This window comes from Pelophylax lessonae (genome assembly GCF_965119305.1).
Source record: "Pelophylax lessonae genome assembly, chromosome: 4".
Lineage (NCBI taxonomy): Eukaryota > Metazoa > Chordata > Amphibia > Anura > Ranidae > Pelophylax > Pelophylax lessonae.
Genome location: NC_138771.1, coordinates 561,549,519 through 561,562,645, shown reverse-complemented (window position 1 = coordinate 561,562,645; position 13,127 = coordinate 561,549,519). Strand labels below are relative to the sequence as shown.

The 13,127-nt window shown below is 52.8% G+C and overlaps 1 protein-coding gene across 1 annotated transcript in view; it reads right to left on the bottom strand.

The window, feature by feature from the left end:
• PPP2R2A (protein phosphatase 2 regulatory subunit Balpha) overlaps window positions 1-10,868 on the bottom strand; it is a 90,041-nt gene extending 79,173 nt beyond the window's left edge. Inside the window, exon 1 of the mRNA XM_082252938.1 lies at window positions 10,722-10,868. Within this exon, the coding sequence (XP_082109064.1) occupies window positions 10,722-10,728 (7 nt within the window). The 5' untranslated portion in view covers window positions 10,729-10,868. The remainder of the gene's footprint in view (window positions 1-10,721) is intronic.
• Window positions 10,869-13,127: the final 2,259 nt, after the last annotated feature.

The following is a 13,127-nucleotide window of genomic DNA, read 5'->3' as shown; positions in this document are numbered from 1 at the left end:
CAGCTAAACACTAAGCAATGAACAAAACAGAATACAATACTGCTGCTTACAGTTCTGTACAAATTATGAGCTGAATGCAGGTCAGCTGATTGCTTCCCCCCCCCCCCCCATTCAGAAGAAGCCTTGTATTTTTATCAGTGAATACAAGGTGAAGAGAAGAGAGAGATGGGTGACGTCACAATTTTCATCTCAGCCAACCAGAGGAGGCCTTGTCTTCAATGATAATAAAAGTCTCCTCCTGAATGGCAGAGAACTCTTACACCCCGCATTCCCCTGTTGCTAGGATGCTTCAGCTAGCACTCCTGCTGTTAAAGCTCCCCTCCTAAACTCAAAACCCCAAACCCCAAGAATGCTCTCACTCAACTGTCGCAGTAGCTCTGAGCCCAGTGCTCAGCATTTGAATACATTTGTTTTCTATGTGCCCTGTATACATCATATTAATAAACTGAGGTGTGTTGCAACAAGCTGCAGTGCATAGAGTGGAATGAAGTGCCATATGATGACACTTCAATAAAGATAGAGAAAAAAAAAAAAAAAAAAAGGTGGGTTCTATTTTAGCAAGTCCATGTAGACGTACCTGTAGTACCTATTTTATATAATTCTAGGGGATAACAGGCCTCTGCTTTCACTGGCGGCAATAGAAAACAGCTCAGAAACATTAGATCCAGGGCTATCTAGTTAAAGCGTTTTTTTTTTTTTTTTTTTAAGATTAACAAAGAAAGAAAGATCCTGTTTCCTTGAATCATGTTATACAGCACGGTGTTTGTGCTCTGTCATTTGGCCCCCTGTAACACCTAAAAACCTGCCTGATCCTGCCAGTTTTTGCCCCTCTCTCCCTGTACACTGCCTATGGTATATCATGGCTGCTGAGCCCTGACACCGTGGTCAGTGTACGTGTCTCTGTCATCCGCAGCCCTACTCTGTCCTCTGTTCACCTCTCCCCCCTCTGATCCCTGCCTGTCAGTACCCACCCCCTCCCCTCCTGCTGCTCTTAATTATTTTAAAATTATCTAATCCCCTCTGCAATAAAACACTAACTGCCCCTGTGTTACAGCAAAAATATGCAATCTGTACCTAAATCCGAGCGGCTCCTGCGATCACGTGGCCGCTCGGCTCTCTCCTCTCTTCCCCTCCTTCATGGCTGATGTCAGCTGCATTGCTCGGGCCCGCCCTCTGAAGCCGTCAGTTGGGCAGCAGAGAGATCTGAGGAGTCAGCTGAGCGCTGGGAGACGCTCGGATTTAAGTACCAATCTGCATATTTTTTTTATAACACAGGCACAGGAGCACTTAGTGTTCTATTACAGAGGGGATTATATCATTTTATATAAGTGGCTTAACCACTATGAAGGGATTTGTTCAGCCTTGCTTCATGTAATATCTTGAAATGAGGCAATGACGGTGGAACTACAAGTCTAAGCACGTTCTACCTGAAAAAAAAAAAACAGAGGCCTGAGAGAGAAATTTAATTACAACTGCATCTCGGCATTACATAGCTGGCCACATTTCAGCAATGCACGTCATCTCTGACAGAACTAGAAGTACACGTTGTACTACACACCTAAATATGTCACCTCATTAAAATGGAACCAGGAGACTAGCAGGTATAGTACTATGATGGTAGCAAAACTTCCTTTTCAACTTTAACTACTCTAGTGGATCCAGAAGTCCTCCTACTCTGCCTCCACATCTGACACCCTCGACTGTAAAACGGATGTAAACTAAAGGCCCGTACACACGTACCGATCGTCGGCATTCAAACGTCGGCGGACGAAAGATCTGCCGATTGTACGCGTGTTAGTATGGTGCCTCCGACAGATGTCTGCGCACAATCCGCGGACAAAAGTCTTTCTTGCAAACATGAAAATTTTTGTCTGCGGACACCAGAACGGACGATTGTTCGCCTGTCAGTACAGAATTCGGCCGACAGACCGCAGATTTGCAAGACTGGGCATGCTCAGAAAATTAAAAACACAGGGAAAGTTAACCATTACATGACATCACTTCTGCAGTCAGCTGAAGTCTGCGGACAAAATTCTTGTGCTGTCTTTGCACTTTTCAACAGACACCGACATCCCGGGGAGAAAAGACGAACATTTGTATGCCGACGATCGGTACGTGTGTACGGGGCTTTACAAACGGTCCGTTTTTCATCCATTTTTGCATTGGTAGTGGACGGACGAAAAATTAACAAAAAATTCATCCATTTTGACATGCCTGAACTGATAAAATGAATGGTCCGTATGTGTAAAAAGGGGCCTATCAGCTTTTTTTTTTTTTTTAACTCAACCCAGTGGGCGAAAAAAAAAAAAAAACTGTGGAGAACGCCGTTCTAGCGATCTAATCTCCACACTGAGCTATTGTGTTCTGAGAGGGAGACTGCCCACCACAACACACCAGTCAGTGCTCTCAGCCATTGGCCATAGAGGAAGGAACATGGCAGGAACAGGCAAGTGTTTTTTTAGCCATCCCTGGCAATTTCGTTGCCAGCCTTAGGGCCACGGTCCTCTAGTACTTATTTGCAGCCATCATTTCTCGCTAAGGAAATCAGTTATTCTCTACGAAATCTCTAATTTCCCAGCGGTTTGTAGCGCAGCGATTAAGATTGTGCAGCGTTTCATGTCTGTGATAAGCTAGCCAACAGCAATCACTCTGCATTCACCTCCACAGCTTAGCTACAGGGGGAGTGATTTGTAGCAGCAAATGTCAACATAATGATGTAGCAGGAGGATAACCTGGCATCAAACAGCCAGCGATTATGTCTCTGAAATTACCAATTTCTAGAAGTGAATAATCGCTGCTACAAAATCGCCCGTCTGACACGGCCCTTAGCACAGACGCAAAGTGGTTATTTGGAAATTGGATCACAGCACAGATGTTCTTTAGAACGATCTTGCTATATTTGAGCCCTTTCAATCTGGGGGCACATTTATGCACTCTGCAAGCACTGTTATCTTGAAGAAAATAATCACTAACACAATCAAATCTGGGTTACTGAGAAGAAAACATTTGCAACTGCCGAGCAGTCATCTCAGGTTTACAAGAAGTCTTAAGCTAGCCATACATGTTTAAGATTTCTCTCATTCAGCCCCTTGTGCTGAATGGGAGAAATCAATACATTCCCCTTAATCAACAGCATGGATGGAGCAATGTCTGCATTGTATTCTATTAGCCAAACTGTGATATCTGATTGGCTGCAATCACTGCTTGGCCATTAATTTTCCACCCGGCTCCTTCCATTTTTCGACTTTTGTGGAGCCAAGTGGTGCCATAAGGACCAAATAAGTCTCCAATTTCAGCAGATTTAGCAGGAATCTGCAGAATTTTGAACTGGGTATGGACTGGCTTTAAGGACCGTGTCAGATGGGCGATTCTGAAGCTAATGAGGAGTCATCCAATAGATGAAACCCCTTCCCCTAAGAACCATGGCTTACTAGAGATCCTGCTGATCAGATTATAGGTGGCCACCTCCCGCTTGACATCCTTTAACTGAAAAACCAAAAGAGCCAAATTTAAAATTGTTGGCCAAAAAGCACCTGAATCCTCTTGGCTGTAGCTGTTGTTCAGGTAGTCTGAGAGCAGACGACTGTCCGCTGTTAATGTGGATGAGGGAATCTGCAAAGGCTAAAACACAATTTATCAGTGTATGGCCAGCCTAAAGTTGAAGCAAAGAAGCATAAAACTACAGCATTCTTACGAAACTTCCTCCCCTCCTCCAACCTATCCTGCATTAAAAAAAAGGTACCACCTCCGTCACCAGAAGGGACCCCCAGGTGCCATCTTAATACCCCCCCGCAGGCATGTACCAGCAGTCTGGACCAGGAATGTTGTAAGCAGACACGACTCCCGCCACCAAGTCCATCACAGCTAGTGCAGCCAACATCATCTGTAACCCAAACTCCCGCCAATTGTACTCTAATGAGCTATGGGTCATCTTATTCCCTGCCCTGCAGCTCACTGGAGTTCAAAAAAGTGGGAGTTTAGGTTACAGATACGCTTGGAGGATGCAAAGCTTATTTATCTTTATGAGCTTATTCACAAGGTCATACCCATCTGTACAAAGAGCCATCTTTGCAGGCACATGATGCACAGGTGTTCCATGCATTTGTGTGAAGTCCCATTCATGTCTAATGGGATGCAGTGGCTACATGGAAACAGCTGCTGGTCCCAAGTTGACAGCCATGGGGATGTGCGTGTGGGTGTACACCCTCAGACACACACGGTCTACATTTGAAGACATGCATCTGCACTGTGTAACAACAAACGTGAAAGAGGGTGTCTGCATGATAACATAAAGAACACATCCTGGACAAAGACGGTCCTTCGCAAGGGTGTACAGACAATTGTGCCCATGTGGATGAGACCTTACTCCCACTTGAGTTTTTAATGCCAATGAGCTGTGGGACCCTCATACAGGTTTCCGGGGATAGGTATACCTGTTGAAGCTAAGATCCAATTGTGAAGACAGCATTATAAGTTATTAGATGGGCATTTTTGGGGGGGATCACAGGCTCGCTTTCTCAAAGCAAAAACACTGTTCATACATCAACTTGAGGAAGGGACCCTGTGAGGCCCTAAAACATCAAAGTCTTCTGACTTATAAGATGCTGTCTCTACAAGGGGTCATGCACGCAAACGCATGTGGGCACACACTACAAAATGTTATTGTATTTCCAGGATTGGAAATCACCGGATTCAGAGTACGGTCATCAACGATAGGCTGTCAGCTGCCATGGCTGTACACCTGTGTCCACACATCTTGGTTACATACCTACAGGGATGGGTGAGCAGTACCAGACAGACAGTTCACATACGGGGCTGCTCATCTGTTCCTGTACAAACGCAGCCCACAATGGTGTATGGTCATTGATTTGTGCTGGTATCAGCTATACGCCAACACCCGTGACGTGGAAATACGCCGAATTCTTGGTGTATGCTCAAACATGTGCATGAGCCCCAAACCTAGGTTCACACTTGTGTGTTGGGAAAGCTTGCAAAATCGCACGCATTTCCAACCCAAAGACAAAACGCGCAGCTCTTTAGATGTGCGGGGGTGCCATTAAAGCAGAACTTCACCCAAAAGGGAAGTTCTGCTTGTTTGCAACCCCCCCCCCCCCCCCATTTGGCTTCCACTTCCAGTCAGGACGCTGCAGGGATCTGTGCAGTGGTTCAGATCCCCGTCCCCTCTCCTTCCCCTGCAGCCTTCTGGGACACATGACAGGTCCTAGAAGACTTCTGGACCATTCACAAAGCACAGTGTAGCTGGTGCATGTGCAGTAGGATACCGGCTGTGAACTCACAAGGTTGCAAATTGAAGAATCTGCTTGGGTGAGGACATCGCTGGAACCCTGGACAGGTAGGTGTCTTTATATTAAAAGCCAGCAGCTACTATTTGTAGGTGCTGACTCAAATTTTTTTTTGGGGGGGGGGGGGGGGGGGGGAAGACTGGAGCTTCTCTTTTAGATTTACACATCACGTCAGGAACTGGTGCATAATCACATCAGTTTCTGACCCACAGACAAAATGCGTTGCTCCTTAGCAGATATGCCATTAACTCTTAACAGTACCCCCATGCATCAGAAAATTCACCATGCTTTCGGGTGCGGAAAACCACACCATGAGTTTGTCTTGCTGCATTTTGCAAAAAGGGGTTGGGGACTTTTTTCCTTGCAGCTACAGCACCCCATTCAAGTGAATGAACTGATATGCCAGTGCAAACACACCTGCATAAAACACAGCTGTGGACCCAGGCTAATGCCATCCCCACATATGGCAAACTTCCTGTGTTTTTGCACGTGAAACCACATGGGGCTGCAATTTTCTAAAAAAGAAAGAGTCTGGGGCTTATTTGCCTGTTATTCTGTGGGTAGGACAACCCACTGAAATGCACCAGCTGCCCTACCTACCTGCAGAACCCAGGATACACAACTGTGAACCTAGGCTAAGGCTATCTTCATACCACAGGAAGGCGTGTATGTTGAATGCATTTCTGCACCAAAAATGTGCCGCTGTTAAGAAGATGCGTGGGGATGCCAATAAAGTGGAACTAAACCCTCCTATGCTTTACAGTCAAGGAAGCTACCATCTTGGCCTCCATTTGATCTGCAACTGCCATGATGCTGCACATTAGGGATGAGCTCAGGCGTGTTAGGATGCTAGTCCCAACCCACCAGAACAATCCCACCAGGAAGCCATCACTGCACACTGCCAAACAAACAGCCTAGTCAGGGTATGTGTATGTGCCACTGCAGGCTGGGAAATGCCTCACTGCCTATGACTGGCGGTGTGCAGTGACTGCTTCCTGGCAGGCTTGCTCAGGTGGGTTGGGACTAGGATATGAACACCCCTGAGCCCATTACTACTGCACATATGATCAGTTATGACTCCAGCCATTTGATGCTTTGAGTTTGGCTGAGGGCACAAATAATGTGAGTTAGCAGTAAGAGTTTTTCTGCTAGGGCTCAAATAAAACAATGGTTCTCCATGTGCCCTGTTTACAGAACAGTGTGGATTTTTTTCTGCGCTAGAATCTGCAGCGTGTATGCAGTTTTCTGCATGGAAAAAAAAAATGAACATAAAATCAACATAGATGAGAACAGGGCACATAACTGACACGCATGAAAACTGATGTCAATGTGCACAAAAACTCACTGAAACACGTATGGAAAACTGAGGTCTCTGCAAGTGAAATCTGCATGATTTTCCCATCAGTTTCCATGCATGTATGGTGTGAACGAGCCCTGCTTTTTGAAAAGCAAATCGTTAAATTGATGGGTTTAGTTCCACGCTACCTTTTAACGGTAGTCCCCATGCATCAGAAAACGTGGCTCATTTTCCCAGGTGAGGATCGGTATGGTGCAGCTACAGCGTCAGGTGAGGGTTGGGGACCTGTCCTGTGTGTTTCCCACAAGTGCAGCACATTGTGCCCCTGAAAATTCTCCTAAAAGCACAGAGGTGAACCGAGATGATCTACACGAAAGGTGTTTATTTGGGGCGCCGACGACTAAGGCTTTACTGGGACTCCCTCCACTCTTCCTGGGTCCATTACAGTGAGGACGGCTTCTACGGAGGGGACTTTGTGGCCCTCACTGGCCCCTCCAATGCTGCACGAGGGAGTGACACAGCACAGGTCTGGTGATGAGGAGTGACAGGTGAGCGCCCTAAAGGTGATGAGGAGCAACAAGTCATGGGTCTGGTGATGGAGAGCGACGGTTGAGCGCCCTCCAGGGGATGGAGAGCGACACGGCGCAGGGATGGGGAGCGACGGGTGAGCGTCCTCCAGGTGGGGATGGGGAGCGACGGGTGAGCGTCCTCCAGGTGATGAGGAGTGGCACGGCGCAGATCTGGTGAGGGGGGGGGGGGGGGGGGGGGGGACGATGAGTAAGCATCCTCCGGGTGATGGGGAGTGACACGGCGCGGGTCTGGTGATGGGGAGCGACGGGTGAGCGCCCTCCAGGTGATGGGAGCGACACAGTGCGGGTCTGGGGAGCTACGGGTGAGCAACCTCCAGGTGATGGGGAGTGACATGGCGCAGGTCTGGTGATGGGGAGCTATGGGTGAGCATCCTCCAGGTGATGGCGAGTGACAGCGCGGATCTGGTAATGGGGAGCGATGGGTGAGCGCCCTCCAGGTGATGGGGAGTGACACGGCGTGGGTCTATGAATGGGGAGTGACGGGGGAGTGTCCTCCAGGTGATGGGGGGGGGGGCAACACGGCGCGGGTCTAGGGAGCGACGGGTGAGCATCCTCCAGGTGATGGGGAGTGACACGGCGCGGATCTGGTAATGGGTAGCGACAGGTGACGCCCTCCAGGTGATGGGGAGTGACACGGCGTGGGTCTATGAATGGGGAGTGATGGGTGACACGGTGTGGGTCTGGGGAGCTACGGGTGAGCATCCTCCAGGTGATGGGGAGTGACAGCACGGGTCTGGTGATGGGGAGTGACGGGTGAGCGCCCGCCAGGTGATGGGGAGTGACATGACGCGGGTCTATGAATGGGGGAACGATGGGTGAGTGTCCTCCAGGTGATGGGGAGTGACACAGAGCGGGTCTGGGGAGCGACGGGTTAGCATCCCCCAGGTGATCGGGAGTGACATGACGCGGGTCTATGAATGGGGAACGATGGGTGAGTGTCCTCCAGGTGATGGGGAGTGACACAGAGCGGGTCTGGGGAGCGACGGGTGAGCATCCTCCAGGTGATGGGGAGTGACATGACGCGGGTCTATGAATGGGGAACGATGGGTGAGTGTCCTCCAGGTGATGGGGAGTGACACAGAGCGGGTCTGGGGAGCGACGGGTGAGCATCCTCCAGGTGATGGGGAGTGACATGACGCAGGTCTATGAATGGGGAACGATGGGTGAGTGTCCTCCAGGTGATGGGGAGTGACACAGAGCGGGTCTGGGGAGCGACGGGTGAGCATCCTCCAGGTGATGGGGAGTGACATGACGCGGGTCTATGAATGGGGAACGATGGGTGAGTGTCCTCCAGGTGATGGGGAGTGACACAGAGCGGGTCTGGGGAGCGACGGGTGAGCATCCTCCAGGTGATCGGGAGTGACATGACGCGGGTCTATGAATGGGGAACGATGGGTGAGTGTCCTCCAGGTGATGGGGAGTGACACGGCGCTGGTCTATGAATGGGGAGTAACGGGTGAGCGTCCTCCAGGTGATGGGGAGTGACACAGCGCGGGTCTGGTGATGGGGAACAATGGGTGAGCGTCCTCTAGGTGATGGGGAGCGACACGGCGCGGGTCTGGTGATGGGGAGCGACACGGCGTGGTTCTATGAATGGGGGACGATGGGCGAGTGCCCTCCAGGTGATGGGGAGTGACACGGCGCGGGTCTATGAATGGGGAGTAACGGGTGAGCGTCCTCCAGGTGATGGGGAGTGACATGGCGCGGGTCTGGTGATGGGGAACAATGGGTGAGCGTCCTCTAGGTGATGGGGAGCGACACGGCGCGGGTCTGGTGATAGGGAGCGACACGGCGTGGTTCTATGAATGGGGGACGATGGGTGAGTGTCCTCCAGGTGATGGGGAGTGACACGGCGCTGGTCTATGAATGGGGAGTAACGGGTGAGCGTCCTCCAGGTGATGGGGAGTGACACAGCGCGGGTCTGGTGATGGGGAACAATGGGTGAGCGTCCTCTAGGTGATGGGGAGCGACACGGCGCGGGTCTGGTGATGGGGAGCGACACGGCGTGGTTCTATGAATGGGGGACGATGGGCGAGTGCCCTCCAGGTGATGGGGAGTGACACGGCGCGGGTCTATGAATGGGGAGTAACGGGTGAGCGTCCTCCAGGTGATGGGGAGTGACATGGCGCGGGTCTGGTGATGGGGAACAATGGGTGAGCGTCCTCTAGGTGATGGGGAGCGACACGGCGCGGGTCTGGTGATAGGGAGCGACACGGCGTGGTTCTATGAATGGGGGACGATGGGTGAGTGTCCTCCAGGTGATGGGGAGTGACACGGCGCTGGTCTATGAATGGGGAGTAACGGGTGAGCGTCCTCCAGGTGATGGGGAGTGACACAGCGCGGGTCTGGTGATGGGGAACAATGGGTGAGCGTCCTCTAGGTGATGGGGAGCGACACGGCGCGGGTCTGGTGATGGGGAGCGACACGGCGTGGTTCTATGAATGGGGGACGATGGGCGAGTGCCCTCCAGGTGATGGGGAGTGACACGGCGCGGGTCTATGAATGGGGAGTAACGGGTGAGCGTCCTCCAGGTGATGGGGAGTGACATGGCGCGGGTCTGGTGATGGGGAACAATGGGTGAGCGTCCTCTAGGTGATGGGGAGCGACACGGCGCGGGTCTGGTGATAGGGAGCGACACGGCGTGGTTCTATGAATGGGGGACGATGGGTGAGTGTCCTCCAGGTGATGGGGAGTGACACAGAGCGGGTCTGGTGATGGGGAGCGACAGGTGAGCGCCCTCCAGGTGATGGGGAGCGACACAGTGTAGGTCTGGGGAGCTACGGGTGAGCAACCTCTAGGTGATGGGGAGTGACACGGCGTGGGTCTATAAATGGGGAGTGACGGTAACACGGTGTGGGTCTGGGGAGCTACGGGTGAGCATCCTCCAGGTGATGGGAAGTGACCGCACGGGTCTGGTGATGGGGAGTGACGGGTGAGCGCCCGCCAGGTGATGGGGAGTGACACGGCGTGGGTCTATAAATGGGGGGTGACACGGTGAGGGTCTGAGGAGCTACGGGTGAGCGTCCTCTAAGTGATGGGGAGTGACACGGAGCGGGTCTGGTGATGGGGAGCGAGGGGTGAGCGTCCTCCAGGTGATGGGGAGTGACACGGCGCGGGTCTGGTGATGGGTGAGCGTCCTCCAGGTGATGGGTGGCGAGGGGGAGCACTGTGCTGAGTCTATGGGGGGGGGGTCCATGAATGTGTGCTCCCTCCATCCCCGAGCCTCCTCTTTCCATATATATACACATATACAGTATATAGATAGCACTCCCCTCATATACAATGCACACAGTCCAGGTGGTCAGACCTCATCATACAGATCCCAGCACACCCTCCGCCGGTACTCTCCCCCCCACCATCCATTCATTCATTCACAACCTCCGCTCCCCCACCCCGGTCACCTCACACACAGGCGGGTGGCTCGGCTCTAGTGCCCGGTGTGGAGGTTGAGCGCCCTGCCCGTACACACATATTATCCCCCCCCCCCCCCAATTTCTCCGCCATGTTCCCCGCCCTGCCCCCGTCTCTCACCCGCCATACTGCCCTGGCCACTGCAGGTCCCGGGCTCCGGATGGAGGCGGATACCGGGGAGGCCGCTGCCCGGGGCGGGAGGACCGGACTCTGACGCCGCGGCTTCAAGATGGAGGCCGTTAGCACGGTTGCGTCACTGGGCAAGGACCGGAGGGAGGAGTTAGTTGTGGTGGGCGGGAGCCAGGGGGATGACGTCAGCGGGGCTGGGCAAAGTACGAGAGTTTTCGTTTTCGATGTGGGAGAGAGTGAGAGGAAAGCTGGGTGCGATAGGCAGAGGAGGAGAGGAGATCTGGATATGTGTGATATCTGGTAGAATGGAGAAAAGAGCTGGTAGTGTAGGAGCATGGAGGGGAGAGGAGAGGAGAGGTGGATGCATAGGAGCATTGAGGGGAGAGGAGAGGTATATGCATAGGAGCATGGAGGGGAGAGGAGAGGTGGATGCATAGGAGCATGGAGGGGAGAGGAGAGGTGGATGCATGGGAGCATTGAGGGGAGAGGAGAGGTGGATGCATAGGAGCATGGAGGGGAGACGAGAGATGGATGCATAGGAGCATGGAGGGGAGAGGAGAGGTGGATGCATGGAGGGGAGAGGAGAGATGGATGCATAGGAGCATTGAGGGGAGAGGAGAGGTGGATGCATAGGAGCATGGAGGGGAGAGGAGAGATGGATGCATAGGAGCATGGAGGGGAGAGGAGAGATGGATGCATAGGAGCATGGAGGGGAGAGGGGAGGTGGATGCATAGGAGCATTGAGGGGAGAGGAGAGGTGGATGCATGGGAGCATTGAGGGGAGAGGAGAGGTATATGCATAGGAGCATGGAGGGGAGAGGAGAGGTGGATGCATGGAGGGGAGAGGAGAGATGGATGCATAGGAGCATTGAGGGGAGAGGAGAGGTGGATGCATAGGAGCATGGAGGGGAGAGGAGAGATGGATGCATAGGAGCATGGAGGGGAGAGGAGAGGTGGATGCATAGGAGCATTGAGGGGAGAGGAGAGGTGGATGCATGGGAGCATTGAGGGGAGAGGAGAGGTATATGCATAGGAGCATGGAGGGGAGAGGAGAGGTGGATGCATAGGAGCATTGAGGGGGAGAGGAGAGGTGGATGCATAGGAGCATGGAGGGGAGAGGAGAGGTGGATGCATAGGAGCATGGAGGGGAGAGGAGAGGTGGATGCATGGGAGCATTGAGGGGAGAGGAGAGGTGGATGCATAGGAGCATGGAGGGGAGAGGAGAGGTGGATGCATAGGAGCATTGAGGGGAGAGGAGAGGTGGATGCATGGGAGCATTGAGGGGAGAGGAGAGGTGGATGCATAGGAGCATGGAGGGGAGAGGAGAAGTGGTAGCGTAGGAGCATTGAGGGGAGAGGAGAGGTGGATGCATAGGAGCATGGAGGGGAGAGGAGAGGTGGATGCATAGGAGCATGGAGGGGAGAGGAGAGGTGGATGCATAGGAGCATGGAGGGGAGAGGAGAGGTGGATGCATAGGAGCATGGAGGGGAGAGGAGAGGTGGATGCATAGGAGCATGGAGGGGAGAGGAGACGTGGATGCATAGGAGCATTGAGGGGAGAGGAGAGGTATATGCATAGGAGCATGGAGGGGAGAGGAGAGATGGATGCATGGAGGGGAGAGGAGAGGTGGATGCATAGGCGCATGGAGGGGAGAGGAGAGGTGGATGCATAGGAGCATGGAGGGGAGAGGAGAGGTGGATGCATAGGAGCATGGAGGGGAGAGGAGAAGTGGTAGCGTAGGAGCATTGAGGGGAGAGGAGAGGTGGATGCATAGGAGCATGGAGGGGAGACGAGAGATGGATGCATAGGAGCATGGAGGGGAGAGGAGAGGTGGATGCATGGAGGGGAGAGGAGAGATGGATGCATAGGAGCATTGAGGGGAGAGGAGAGGTGGATGCATAGGAGCATGGAGGGGAGAGGAGAGATGGATGCATAGGAGCATGGAGGGGAGAGGAGAGATGGATGCATAGGAGCATGGAGGGGAGAGGAGAGGTGGATGCATAGGAGCATTGAGGGGAGAGGAGAGGTGGATGCATGGGAGCATTGAGGGGAGAGGAGAGGTATATGCATAGGAGCATGGAGGGGAGAGGAGAGGTGGATGCATGGAGGGGAGAGGAGAGATGGATGCATAGGAGCATTGAGGGGAGAGGAGAGGTGGATGCATAGGAGCATGGAGGGGAGAGGAGAGATGGATGCATAGGAGCATGGAGGGGAGAGGAGAGGTGGATGCATAGGAGCATTGAGGGGAGAGGAGAGGTGGATGCATGGGAGCATTGAGGGGAGAGGAGAGGTATATGCATAGGAGCATGGAGGGGAGAGGAGAGGTGGATGCATAGGAGCATTGAGGGGGAGAGGAGAGGTGGATGCATAGGAGCATGGAGGGGAGAGGAGAGGTGG